The 13,038-nt window shown below is 44.3% G+C and overlaps 2 protein-coding genes across 3 annotated transcripts in view; both read left to right on the top strand.

Annotated features, from left to right (window-relative positions):
- Positions 1-13,038, top strand: part of CENPQ (centromere protein Q) — a 494,148-nt gene that overhangs the window by 392,630 nt on the left and 88,480 nt on the right. The gene's annotated exons all lie outside the window — the stretch shown is intronic.
- LOC141106335 (glycine N-acyltransferase-like protein 1) overlaps positions 1-13,038 on the top strand; it is a 128,592-nt gene that overhangs the window by 107,361 nt on the left and 8,193 nt on the right. The window contains exon 5 of the mRNA XM_073597026.1: positions 2,774-2,787. Coding sequence (XP_073453127.1) covers positions 2,774-2,787 — 14 coding nt within the window. The remainder of the gene's footprint in view (positions 1-2,773; positions 2,788-13,038) is intronic.

Here is a 13,038-nt window from a genome sequence, read left to right as displayed (position 1 = left end):
GTAAAACAGTCCCACAAAGACTGTACAAATTATATATCTAGCTCAATATACATACATAGTTTTATACAGTAGCCTATACAGGGATCTTTCCCTTAAAGCAAAACAGGCATGTATAGGCATAATTCAAAAGTGAAATACAAATGCATTACAACAACTCAATCACTACAAAGGTGGCGCGATGGGGTAGAAAGATACAAAGCACAAAGAACTAGTGCTCTACATCTTTCCCCCCCATCACACCACCCGATGGGGTAGAGAGACATACAGCATGAGGGACTAGTAAACAAAGGGTAACTAAAGATTATCACAGAAAGGTCCTGTGTATGATAGAGTATGAGAGTATGAAGATATAGGACTTATTTGGTGGTACTAGTTGTATGTAATAGCCATGTCATCCCAAGCCGTACCATCACAAGAAAGGTTTGTACGAGAGTGCTGTGTTGAGGCCAGGTGGGTAAGTAGCTTGCTGGCTAAAAATCCATCTAGCCTCTTGCTGAAGTATCTTTTTGTCTACATTTCCTCCCCTTTCGAAGTCAGGTATGACTTCTAGGGCAAAAAAGGATACAAAGCTAGGATCGAAGCTATGGTGAAGGCCAATGTGCTTGCAAATGGGGGTGTACAATAGCCCTGCATCCAGATAATATAGATGGTCCTGGATTCTTTTGGCGAATGGGCGTTTGGTTTTGCCGATATAAAATGCGCTGCAACGGCACATGGCGAGATATACAATGCCTGTCGTGGAACAATCTGCATAGCCCTTTAGCTTATGGAAGCCTCCTCTTGGGAGGGAGCATCCTATACCTTCTTTTATCCACGGGCAAAATTCACAGTGTCCACACCGAAAAGTACCGTTCCCACCCTCCGACCCCAATATAGATGTCGAGGGCTGCAAATGACTGTGAACTAAAGTGTCCCTAATGGACCATGACTTTCTATAAGTAATTTGTGGTACATTGTCTACATACTTCGAAATGATCGGATCCTCCGAGAGGAAATGCCAATTATTGTTGATAAGATTCCGGATTGAATGTTGATGGGCAGTAAATGTAGTAATGAATTTGGTGGTGGGATGTGGATCACATGTTTTTTGTTTAAAGATGAGATTATCACGTGTGCTCTGTTTTGCTCGTTGGTAAGCCCTTTTAAGGACTTTCTTGCTATAGCCTCTATTGAGCAGCCTGTCATATAATGCCTTCTCTTCTCTTTCAAAGTCTTCATTTCTTGCACAATTCCGTCGCAGCCGAAGATATTGGCTGTAAGGTATACTATATACAAGCGTACGGGGGTGAGAGCTGGAGAAATGTAGTATGGTGTTCCCGGCAGTCTCTTTCCTGTATAGAGTGCTGAAAATAGAGCCATCCTCTTTGAGGACGAGGCGTAAGTCCAAGAAGGGGATGGTAACAGTGTCTGATTGAATAGTAAACTTCATATTGAAGTTGTTATGGGAAAGAAGCTCCATAAATTCGGATAACAATTCCATTGAGCCTGTCCATATGAGGAGGACATCATCGATGTACCTCCGCCAGAGAGGAATGTGGCGGAGATACATCGAGGCCCCCTCACTGGAGAAGAGAGTGCGTTCCCATCCCCCCAGGTACAGGTTGGCATACGATGGGGCACAAGAAGTCCTCATTGCTACCCCCTGTACCTGGAGGTAGGTGACGCCATTGAACAAAAACATATTGTTGGTTAGGATGTGTTCCAATAATGTGGTGATAAATTGGCCCAGTTCCCAACTGTTGGTGTCTCTTTCCCTCAGAAATTCAGAGACTACTGCTATACCCTAGGTATGTGGGATGCTCGAATATAATGCTTCAATGTCAATTGCTGCCAAAATCACTCCCGGAGGTATGGTGAGTCCTTCAAGGATTTTAAGTAGATCCAGTGTGTCTTTTAGGTATGAAGGCAGACTTGTGACATGCGGACGTAGATAACTGTCTACGTATTGACTGGCAGTTTGAGTGTGACTGCCTATCCCAGATATAATCGGGCGTCCAGGGGGGTTATAGATGTTCTTATGGACTTTGGGTAGTGAGTAGAAAGTTGGCGTGACCAGCCATTTCACTTTCAAGAACTCACGAGTCTCCTTATCGGTCAGGCCTTGTTGGTATGCCCGATCAATAATGGACAAATATTGGGATCTCGCCTCAGTAAGTCTCTGAGATGGAACTTGCTGATACCATTCCTGATTATTAAGTATATTTAGGCACATGTTGATATAGTCATCTTTATCCATCACCACCACATTTCCTCCTTTATCGGATGGTTTGATTACTAAGTCTTCTCTCTTCATCAGGCTTTTTAGGGCTGATTGTTGTGCTAATGATAGGTTGTTTGTGATGTGCTTGGGAAGTTGCATGGCTTCAATTTGTGTAGTAGTTTGTTTCAGAAAGACCCATACAGCTGGGCATTTTTGGAGATTCGGGAACTTTTGGGACTTCGCCTTGAATTTCAATGGTATAAGGGGTGTTGTTGTAGCTGGTTCTTCCTCCTCAGATGAGGAGTCTTGGGAATTGTCATATCCCTCATTTTTGTCCAGTAGTTGGATCAATGTTTTGAGGGCCCTAAAGTCTTGTACTTTAAATCCCTTATAGAGATCTTCATCTCTCTTCACCCCTTTTCCCCTATCGATGTCAAAAATATATTTGTATGTTAAATTTCTTGCAAAAATGTGCAAGTCTTTAACCAGGGTAAACTTATCTATTTGCTGTGAAGGACAAAGTCCTAATCTTAGTACCTCAGACTCTACCGATGTAAGCTGATATGATGAGAGGTTAATAACATCTAGTCCCGATTTGCTGCAGTCTGTTTGATGACAAATGGGTCCATATTCCCTGTCCGTTGTGTCATTGGAGTGGCTGGAGGGTTGAGAGCATGGCCTAAAGGAGCTGAGCCTATGTTGGAACTACGTCCTTGGTTAGATTTAGGTACAGCACCCAATTCTCGTGGGGGTACTGATTCATTCTCCAGTGTATCTCCAAACATAGGAAGAGGTGTAGTAGTTCCTAGAAGGGAGTCATTGTGGGCTCCCTCCACTAGATCTGAGTAGGAGCTATTAGGAAGATGTCTAGAGGGGGAGATGATACGTTTTTTGTTAGTCCCTCCGTGGGCTTGATGTTCATTGCTGTTCCCTCGTTTTGGTAGGCGCCCCCTTCCATGTGCTCCTCGTGTAAATTTGGTAGATGGTTTGTAGGATGAGACAGATGATGATGAGACAGATACCTCTGAGTCAGATTTGTAGGGTGTTTCTAGGTTCTTATTTATCCGAGATTGTCTCCCCCGTTTATTATTCTGGCCTCTAGGCCATCGATATGCATATCCTCCAGAAAAAGCAAGTTTGTCTTTATAGAATTTGGTATCTTTCTTTGTGACAATATTTTTGTTATAATTTTCTAAGTATTGTAGCAGTTCATTTTCTCTCCTTTTGAAGTCCGTGCTCGTGGCGAGTTGATGTCCATTTATCTTAAGTGATTTGATTTCTTTATCAAGGTCACTTGATTCTTTGTTGTATTTAATTTTCAACATTGTGATCAAGTTTGCGGAGCATCTGTTGAGGTTTTGTTCCCATTCCTCTTTGAAGGCTGGATCAGTCACCTCAAAAGAAGGGAATACTTGTATTCTAAGTCCCTGGGGACTTATTTTTTCCTTCAAGTAACGATCTAAAAAGCGAATATACCAACCCAGATTGGACTTTTCTTCCATAAGCCTTTTGAGCTTTAGGAAGAAAACATCCAAACTGATCTCAGTTTGTGTATGGGAGGTGCATGTACTTTGTATATTGTCTAGGAATTGATCCCAATTTGATCCTAGAAATTGTGACATTGTAGGAACAGATACTTCAATTAGGGGGGAGAGGAGGTGAAATGGTCAAAGGCCAGGAGGGGGAAACAAAAAAGGAGGGGAAAGAAGGACCCACACCCTAAATCGATGATCAGAGAAGAGGTGCAACATGTATCATCAAATATTAGAAATGATATTCAAAACAATTGCGTTAATGAGGTAACAAATATACCCTGTAACAGTCCATGGGGGAGACTTAGTGACATTTATATTTATTCTCTGATATTGTGGCCACTACGTTGCCCTGTAGAACTTTGGGGCTCTCATTACTCCTTCAGGCTGCCAAATTAATATGAATGTTTATATATACCCCATATAGATGTCGTGATGCTAACCCTCTCCCCTTTTCCCTTATGGACAATACTATCAGTAATGCCCACAAGTAGTCAGTAGTTTTTCAGCTAAATATGTTTTCCATATTTTCTATAGCTCCTGAGCTTTTATATGTATACGGCTGTTAATATGCCTCCTATTTGAAAGTCTAGGGATTGGCTCCCCAGCTTATTCTCTTCTACCACACTAAACTAAATTAAATCCTGTTTCAGTACTATTTGAGATAAATGATTTATAATTATTATTGCTGTATATAATTATCATTCTCCCCTGATAAGGAACTTATTAGTCTCCTGTCTTCTTTATTACATGTTTTACTAGATTCTTGCCTTGCAATTGTGTGGTCCAGTTCCCCTGTTGGCATTATCCTGTTGGGATCTGGCACCCATGGATATTTTGCACCAGTTGGTACAGTAGATGACGTTTGGCAATGGTGGTGATTGCTCTGTTTTCTAGACTTGCACTAGTAGGTGAGAATTATTGGAATGAATCCCTTATTAGACTTTTTGTATCATGTTCTGATATTTAACCATACATGGCCACCACATAACTACAGCTTATCTGTTGTTCATACAGTTAAAATGAATCAGTGATGTCGTTTTATGCCCTGATGAAGCGAAAAATTCTTTGCGAAACATGTTGGCTGACAGTCACGAATGAATTCTGAATACACTACTGGATGGTCATATTTTCTTACATGTCATGTCTGCTATGCATATTTTAATTATGTTTCAATAAAAATCTATATATTTTATTAATCTGACTGATCTTTACCTACTACTAATAGACGCACTATCTCCCTGCAAAATCCCATTCCCCCTTGAAAGAGTACCATCTTTCTTTTTATCTGTGTACTATATATTTAGGGATTGGGAGATCCGTCTGAATTATTCCCTGTTTCTAGTCCAACCACCTATCATTATAAAAATTACGTTGTTCCATGACTTGTAGGGGAATGTGCAGGCTTTGGGCTAAAGATGCATTTAGGAAACAACTGAAGGCTCCTGAGTCAACGATGGCCAGCAACCGGACCTCCTCTTCCGCCACCTGTAATGGGACCAGGAGGACAAGGTGAGATTGGCTTGAACTAGCAACTAGAAAGTTCATGGCAGACTGTGGACGGCACTTACTAGGTCTAACAGGGCAGTTGCGTAAGAAGTGACCGGCCTCCCCACAGTACAGGCAAAGGTTGGCTTGGCGCCGGCGGAGTCTTTCATCAGGAGAGAGTGGGGATTGAACTAAACCCAACTGCATGGGCTCACTATTGGAGGATATGGAAGAGGCCGCAGAAGGTACAGGAACAGGTGGCACCCATGGCATCATTCAGGTGGGTCTTGGCGACTGGAAACGCTCAGAGCGACGCTCCCGTAAATGTCTGTCAAGTTTGGTGGCGAGTTGGATTAGGTCCTCCAGGGAGGCCGGAGTATCTATCCGAGCCAGTTCGTCCTTTAGGGTTTCTGAGAGACCTTGGCAATATTGATATTTAAGAGCAGCCTCATTCCAGTTGGTGTCCCCAGACCATTTTCAAAATTCCACAGTGTAGTCCTCCACAGGTCTTTTTCCCTGGGTCAGAGTGTGCAGGATGGACTCGGCTGTGGCCGTGCGCTATGGGTCGTCATATAGTTGGGCCATGGAGTCAAAGAATGTGTCTGCCGAGTTGAAGAGGGGGCTCTTCTGCTAAAGAAGGTTGTGAGCCCAGGATTGCGGTTCGTCAGATAGTAAGGAGATGATAAACCTCACCTTCACAGATTCAGAATGAAAAGTCCTGTGTTGGAGGGAAAAGTACAGTAGACAAGCATTTTTGAACGCCCTGTACTTCTTCCGGTTCCCGGAAAATCGTTCCGGAGTGGGGACCCTGGGTTCAGGAAGGGTCATTACCACTGCAGGAGCTGGGTTAACTTGACTCTGAGAGGAAGATGTCCAGCTGGCAGATGCTGACATGGTGTCCGAGGGGCTTGGAGAAGTAGTCAGGTGTTGAAGACGGCCTTCAATCTGAAAATAGCCATCTTGGAGTCTCTGAACAGCCTGGGTAAGGGCTGAAACCTGCTGGCAGAGTGCCTCAAGGGGAGAGCCAGCTCTGTCGGCCTTGCTCATGGCTGGTTTGTACTGTCAGGTACTCACCAGGGCCGAGATGCTGAGAGCGGCTTCCCTTGAAACTGAGTGCACTATACCCCTAGAGGTGGCACAGAGGGTATTGGGCACGAAGGGGCACAGGTCGCCAGCAGGTAACGGTGGCTTGCGTGAAGCGACTTCTGGTGGAGAGAAGTCTAGGATACAAGACCGATGAGAAGAACTCAAGCCCCTAGATCCGGAGAGGGTAACTAGTAAAGTCTATGGAAGAGGCTGAGGGTCAAACACCGTGTTACAGTAGAGCGAAGGTCCTTAAGCAAGCCGGGGACATACACGATAATCAGGCAGATAGGAAGTCTTTAAGCAGGCCGAGGGTCCAACACAGGGGATAGGCAAAAGCAAAGTCCATAGAGCAGGCCGAGGGTCAAACACAGGGATCAGGCAGGGAGGAGAAGTCCGTAAGGCAAGCCGAGGTCAAGTGCAGGAGAAGTTCAGAGATGGTCAAGACGATCCAGGTCACAGCAGGCAGGCACAGGTAAACAAGACTTGGAAACAGGAACACTGGAGCTGAAAAGACAAACCAGCAACAAACACAGGGCATAGCTGTCTTTATATAGGCCCGCCGGGGGACGGCGCACACGCGTGCGTGCTGATGCGCCGCATCGCGCACCCACATGAGCTAATCCGTTCGGGACACGCGCTCGTACCCGCCGATCGTGTAACGGTACGCGCTGATGTGCAACTCTACCACGCAGGCGCATGGGGAAGCGCCGATAATGACAGGCTCTGACTCTGCTATTCCCCTAACAAAATCTTTCCCAGAATTACACTCCTGAGCATGTAGGGGGCCTAATTTTACTGCGCCTATTCCCTTTTCAGTGTCTGTCATACCATTATTCATCTTCCTGTATTTTTTAAGATTAACAGCAACCACGTCACCTTGACCATTAGGTCTACCCTTATTTTTGTTGTTACCCATGGTAAACGGAAACACCAGTGTGTTGCATTTTTCCTCATTGTCCGAAATATCACCACATTTATCAGAACTCATTTCACCAGTGTTCTGCAAGGCAGTGTCTGTAGGAAAATTGCACAAAGCGGAGTGGTTGTCTACCATGGCAACATCACTAACCAACAACTCCACTGCCACATGATCCTCTTCTAGCAACTGTCCTGATATGATACCTGATCATCATCTAATTTCACCTTTGGGTTGATGAGCCCAACCACATCACATATACTTGTGCCCTCTGGCACGACCGCCCAGACTTCTGCCCTATCCAACAGTACTCCAGAGTGCCTCTCATACACAACCTCTGTATGACGCAATCCAGAACACTGTGAGACGACTTTCCATAACAACGATTGCATTAAATGCTTCCAACATTGGCAATCTCTGCATAGTACAGCCTGTAATATCCAGCTCCATGTATGCATACCCCCTGGTACAAGTTCTCCAAATGCAGGAGAGGACAGCAGAATATACACCGGCTGTACACTCCAACATTCTAACATTTCTCTCAGCATATCTGTCATAAAAAGGCACCGTGATTCTACACCTAAGACCTTCCTGGGGTCCTTCATGTTCCTGGGGATGTGGAAAGACTAATTTACTGATGCCTTAGAGGTGGTGCTTCTTAAAGGGGCTTCCTCCCCACTGGAGGTATCCAACGCAATAACCTGGTACTCTCCTAGAGCGCAGCCAGGTGCGGGAGTCACCACAAAACTCTCAGGCTCAGTGTCAATGATTTGTTCCGGGTCTTTTCTATGGATAACATTAGTTTAGTATACCACACCAATAACTCCTTTATGGGTTGTGGGCACAAACTCTACTATGTGCTTAATCTCGGGCCTTCCATCTCCTGAGGAATATCCTCTGCAACAGCAGCAAGCAAGCCCTTGTCCAAAAGCTGCTCTGCAGTCCCTCCATTTAGCACAGTGGAAACTGTGTCCGCTCCACTGTTTCACACTAAGCCTTCAGACTTGTCGCCCATCTGTCCCAGTCTACTTTCTCTGTGCTCCACACCAAAGTTCTTCCCTTACCAAAAGTGGTAAAGGAAAGCCGCCACCGATAACACGGAGGCTTACCAGAATGTGTAGACTCAGTAAAGCATATGCCCAGTGAGTCATCAAAGCTTTGCGGTGACTGTACACCAATGGTTGGAAAACATCAGCATGTGTAGATATTGGAACACCAGAATTTTAGTAATCGTACTTTCCTCCAGGGGACACAGATCTCAAGGAACGGGGCTTCAGAGGTATAATCCGTAGCATAGATTCACAAATTCATAGCCAAAAAGAAATAAAAATCCCACATAGTGTAAATCCACTTAACAGGAAATTTATTATAAAAGTAAATGGATACACTCACATTTAGGTAGAACAACAAGCGCTTGAATGTCAGAACTGGTGACGCAATGGGAACAGTAGGCTCGACCCGACGCATTTCATCTAAGAAGGTATCATCTGGGGTGTCGTCCCACTGGGGCCATTGCATTTTATAGAGTCAAATAAACCCCCAATAATTAGGAGACAAACCTGCAGATAATTGGCCGAATGACAGTAGAATCAAATCCCAAAACAATATGGCGGCATGGCGTGCCATTCAAACCTTGCTTTGACAGTGGAAAGATCAACAGGAAAACAGAAAAAAAGGCGTCATATGGCCGGAAAATGACGCATACCAGCTCAAGCCTCGCTGTGAACAGCGGAATGCTCGAACAGGAAGGACGGCACTTCATGAGAAGCCAGAAGTGACACACATCTATTCAAGCCTCATTCTAAACAACGAAGCAGTATTAGTTAAAAATACTAAGCCTCAATGTCAAGAATAACAGGGAATGATCCCGAGAAAGATGGTTTCCGGGTCACACCTCCAAATAAGCCAATAATATGAGACTCTCCAAGCTCAGATTAAAAACTGTATCATAAAAAAGGTGAATATACAGTCAGGTCCATAAATATTGGGACATCGACACAATTCTAATCTTTTTGGCTCTATACACCACCACAATGGATTTGAAATGAAATGAACAAGATGTGCTTTAACTGCAGACTTTTATCTTTAATTTGAGGGTATTTACATCCAAATCAGGTGAACGGTGTAGGAATTACAACAGTTTGTATATGTGCCTCCCACTTTTTAAGGGACCAAAAGTAATGGGACAATTGGCTGCTCAGCTGTTCCATGGCCAGGTGTGATTTGGCCACACCTAATGTTTTTGCTATCTCTCTGATGGGTTTGTTTTGTTTTTTCAGCCTGATGGCTTGCTTCACTGATAGTGACAGCTCTTTGGATCTCATATTGAGAGTTGACAGCAACAGATTCCAAATGCAAATAGCACACTTGAAATTAACTCTGGACCTTTTATCTGCTCCTTGTAAATGGGATAATGAGGGAATAACACATACCTGGCCATGGAACAGCTGAGCAGCCACCTAAGCCTTATTAATGAAGGCGTTAATCTCCCACTCTACATTGATTCCCTGGGGAGAGTGAGACTGTGATTCATAAATCCAGTATGTCTCAAGATGAGAGACACCCCTAACAATAGCACCACCTCTCCAGGGAGGAATGTATTTATCTATGATCAAAAATTCAGTGCCTTTAGGGTCTCTATTATGGAATTGTCGATAGTGACGAGGAACCGTATGTTTAATATTACCTTCCTTAATTTTAGCTATATGTTCGCCAACTCTGGTCGAAAAGGACCTACAATACCATAACTTCACCACTTTGCTCGGGTGGGGCTTCATTAAACTCATGAAGACTTTTGCTGTCAGCAGTGACAGACCGCAGTAACCCATTATCACCACAAGTAATTTTAGACATTTTAGTTTTACCATTTGACACATTCTCATCACCAAGGTCAAGTACCCTCTTATCCATCAGAGCGGCACCACAGTAGTCCCAGGCAACCTGTGGCTCCAACACACAGAGCTCCCTGGAGGTTTCTAGGGACACCTCTGCAGTGGCTAAGGGGAATAGCATATCATGCTTAGCGATCACCCCTACCTCTTTAAGCATTACATTATCAGCATTAGTCAACTCAATACCAGTATGATCATACTCCTCAGTAAGTTTCACATCATCACATTCAATTTTGACACTTGCCTCCGCACTGGACAGGGCACTGCAGTGAGGCAAGTCCTTTTCTTCACCAACAGTGGATCTCCCCTCTGGGATCACTTCCACTTCAGTGTAAGCAATCACACAGTCAGTCTTCCCCATGGCTTCAACAGCAACAGTCTTACCATTCACTTTGGCAGGTGTTGAACGCTTCAATTGAGGGTGTTGTCCCTTTTTTGCTGTGCTTTTACCAGCTGATGCCCCCTCATGGACACGGGGCAACATTGCATCCTTTCTGGATTTTCCAACATCCCCTGCAGGCAAAACAGATTTCCTGTTACCAGGGGTAATAGCAGACCCACACACCTGGTAATACCCCTTGCAGGATGCCGGATACGATGCCCTCTTTTCTGGGCTGACCACTTCACCCAAGCAGCCATAAGATGGAAGTACTGGGTTTCTTGTGCTCTCTGTCACCCCCTGCAGGCTGAACACAATTTTCACCACGGTTGCCAGGGGTGACAACAGGCACTTTTGCACCAACATCTTCACTCAAAATTTGAGCCACATCTCCGCTGCAGATCCTCCTTTCTGCAAACACACTTTCTCCAGTTGCTATGGGAGACCACATTCTCCCCGCTGAATTTTTCCAGTGCTCCCTAGATTGGATTGCTCCTAGGAAATTGTCATAATCATCTCGGTTATGACCCATCCAGTGGTACACCTCTTGGTACTCCTCCATCAGAAAAGGCTGCACCAACTCAACCCAGTGACCTTTGGGCCATCCACTGTAGGAAGCAGTGATCACAAACTCACCCAAAAAGTCTTCAACATGTTCAAAAGGCAACATAGGCCGTATGAAGTCAGCAACACAAATTTCTCCTTTGTTGCAACCGCAGCCATCTGCTCATTCCTTGCACTGAGTGATGGTTTCCCAAACACAGATGCAGACTTTTGTGGACTCTCCATACTTATAGTCATACCTGTGCACTCATTGCACGAGTGTTGCTAGGGACAACCCCAGCCCTCTTTCTCCTTGGCAAACTCAGGCATGTATGGGGTTCGATCAGGTGGTAATAACCCCTCCAGCCACAGAGCTCTGTCTCTCATTTCAGTGATCCTTGCTTCTTTTAGGAGCTTTGATTGCCCCATACTCAGTCACTCCAGAACAACTTTGCATAGTTCAGCAACAAATTGGAGCACTGTCTCTTTAAGGCTAGTTACCTTTCTCTTGCAGGTTCACCTCACCTGCACACACAGATTATTCAGTCTCATGCACCAAAACACAGTTCATATAACAGATGAACTTACTTGATTACAGGGATCTCGGATTGTGCCTGCATTCTCCACCACGTATAAAGGACTAGTAACAAATGTAGGACTTTAAGGACACTGCCACTCGCTGGTTTTTCTTTTTAAGGGCTTTGTTTGCCCGTTTTTATTAAAAGCAAGTCAGCAAACAAACATAGGTTTCCCTTGCAGAGGTTTTCAGCATCCCTTTGTCCATCAACAATATGACATTCAGCCTAGTTGTCTCTCACTTGCAGCACTGCTGCTCTGGCCTTACACTCCAGGCCCTTGTCTGTCTCATACAGACTGTTTCACCGACCACCTTGGTGCATATAGCTAGCAGCCTCTTGCTGCACTGGCTCCCCCGTGGAGCCCTCCTGACTCCTGGTATTTAGAATTCTTATCTGCCGGGGTGGAGCCCAGAACTATGGTCAGGTTACTACTAAATGCCCAGCACACACCTGACCAATCGGTATGCTGTCTGTTTTCAAAATCGGGACCCAGGACTGGGGATTTCATCCCACCCGGATCTCTCAGAAATCCCTGGGCTCCAGGTCAAAAAGTGGACTTTTCTAAGAAAGGAGGAAACTGAAAAGCCAGTTTCCTCTTCATGTTACAAGCTCCCTGAAGCCCCTCAACCCGCCTGGTTGAGATTTCTGGGTCACAACCTCCTTCTAGACCCTGGCAGGGAAACGCTCTGCCATGTATATATATATATATAGACCTTCCCCTCTTCCTTTCCTTCCATCCATATTAGGTGTGCCCCACGTGGTATGCCTGGCAGCCAAGAGAACCTCTTACTCTACTTCTCTGTACATCCGTTTTACCTGGATCCAGTACAAATATTATTTTTACCTTTTACCATTCCTTCTTAGGCATTGTGAGTTGCTGCTGTTTTGCCCTTTCCTCTTTCATCCCTTATCTTTTTTTTCTTTCCGCTTATGTTCTTATCTTGCCATCAATGATTAGAAATATTTGCTCTAACACATGTTCTGTCTTATAGATTGTATCTATTGAGATTGTTAAAACTTTCCCTGAAGGAACTCCAAAGACTCGGAAACATGTTGGTTATGTTTTTTTGTATCAATCTGCAATATTACCACTGAGTGGATTTACCTCTTGCCTGTGACTTCTGAATATTCAACAATTGTTTAATTTATTGTATGTAACAATCTTTTAAACAATTAATTTAAAAACATTTTGATATTAATAAATATTTTTTGATTACACAATTTTTGTTTGTACATTCCTCTAAGCCCTAAAAGTCTCACATGCTAGGGAAGTTTCTCTCCCTAATCTTTTTCCGAGTGCACTAAATTGACCAATACCCATATGTGCAGGAACATTATCATCTTCCCTAAATTACTCTCCTTAGGCCAATAGAACTCCCAGTTTGGCCAAGTGGTGCCAGAGCTTCCTTACAGCCCAAGGTAGTT

Source organism: Aquarana catesbeiana, linkage group LG08 (genome assembly GCF_042186555.1).
Source record: "Aquarana catesbeiana isolate 2022-GZ linkage group LG08, ASM4218655v1, whole genome shotgun sequence".
Classification (NCBI taxonomy): Eukaryota; Metazoa; Chordata; class Amphibia; order Anura; family Ranidae; genus Aquarana; species Aquarana catesbeiana.
This window is presented reverse-complemented; position numbering and strand designations above follow the sequence as displayed.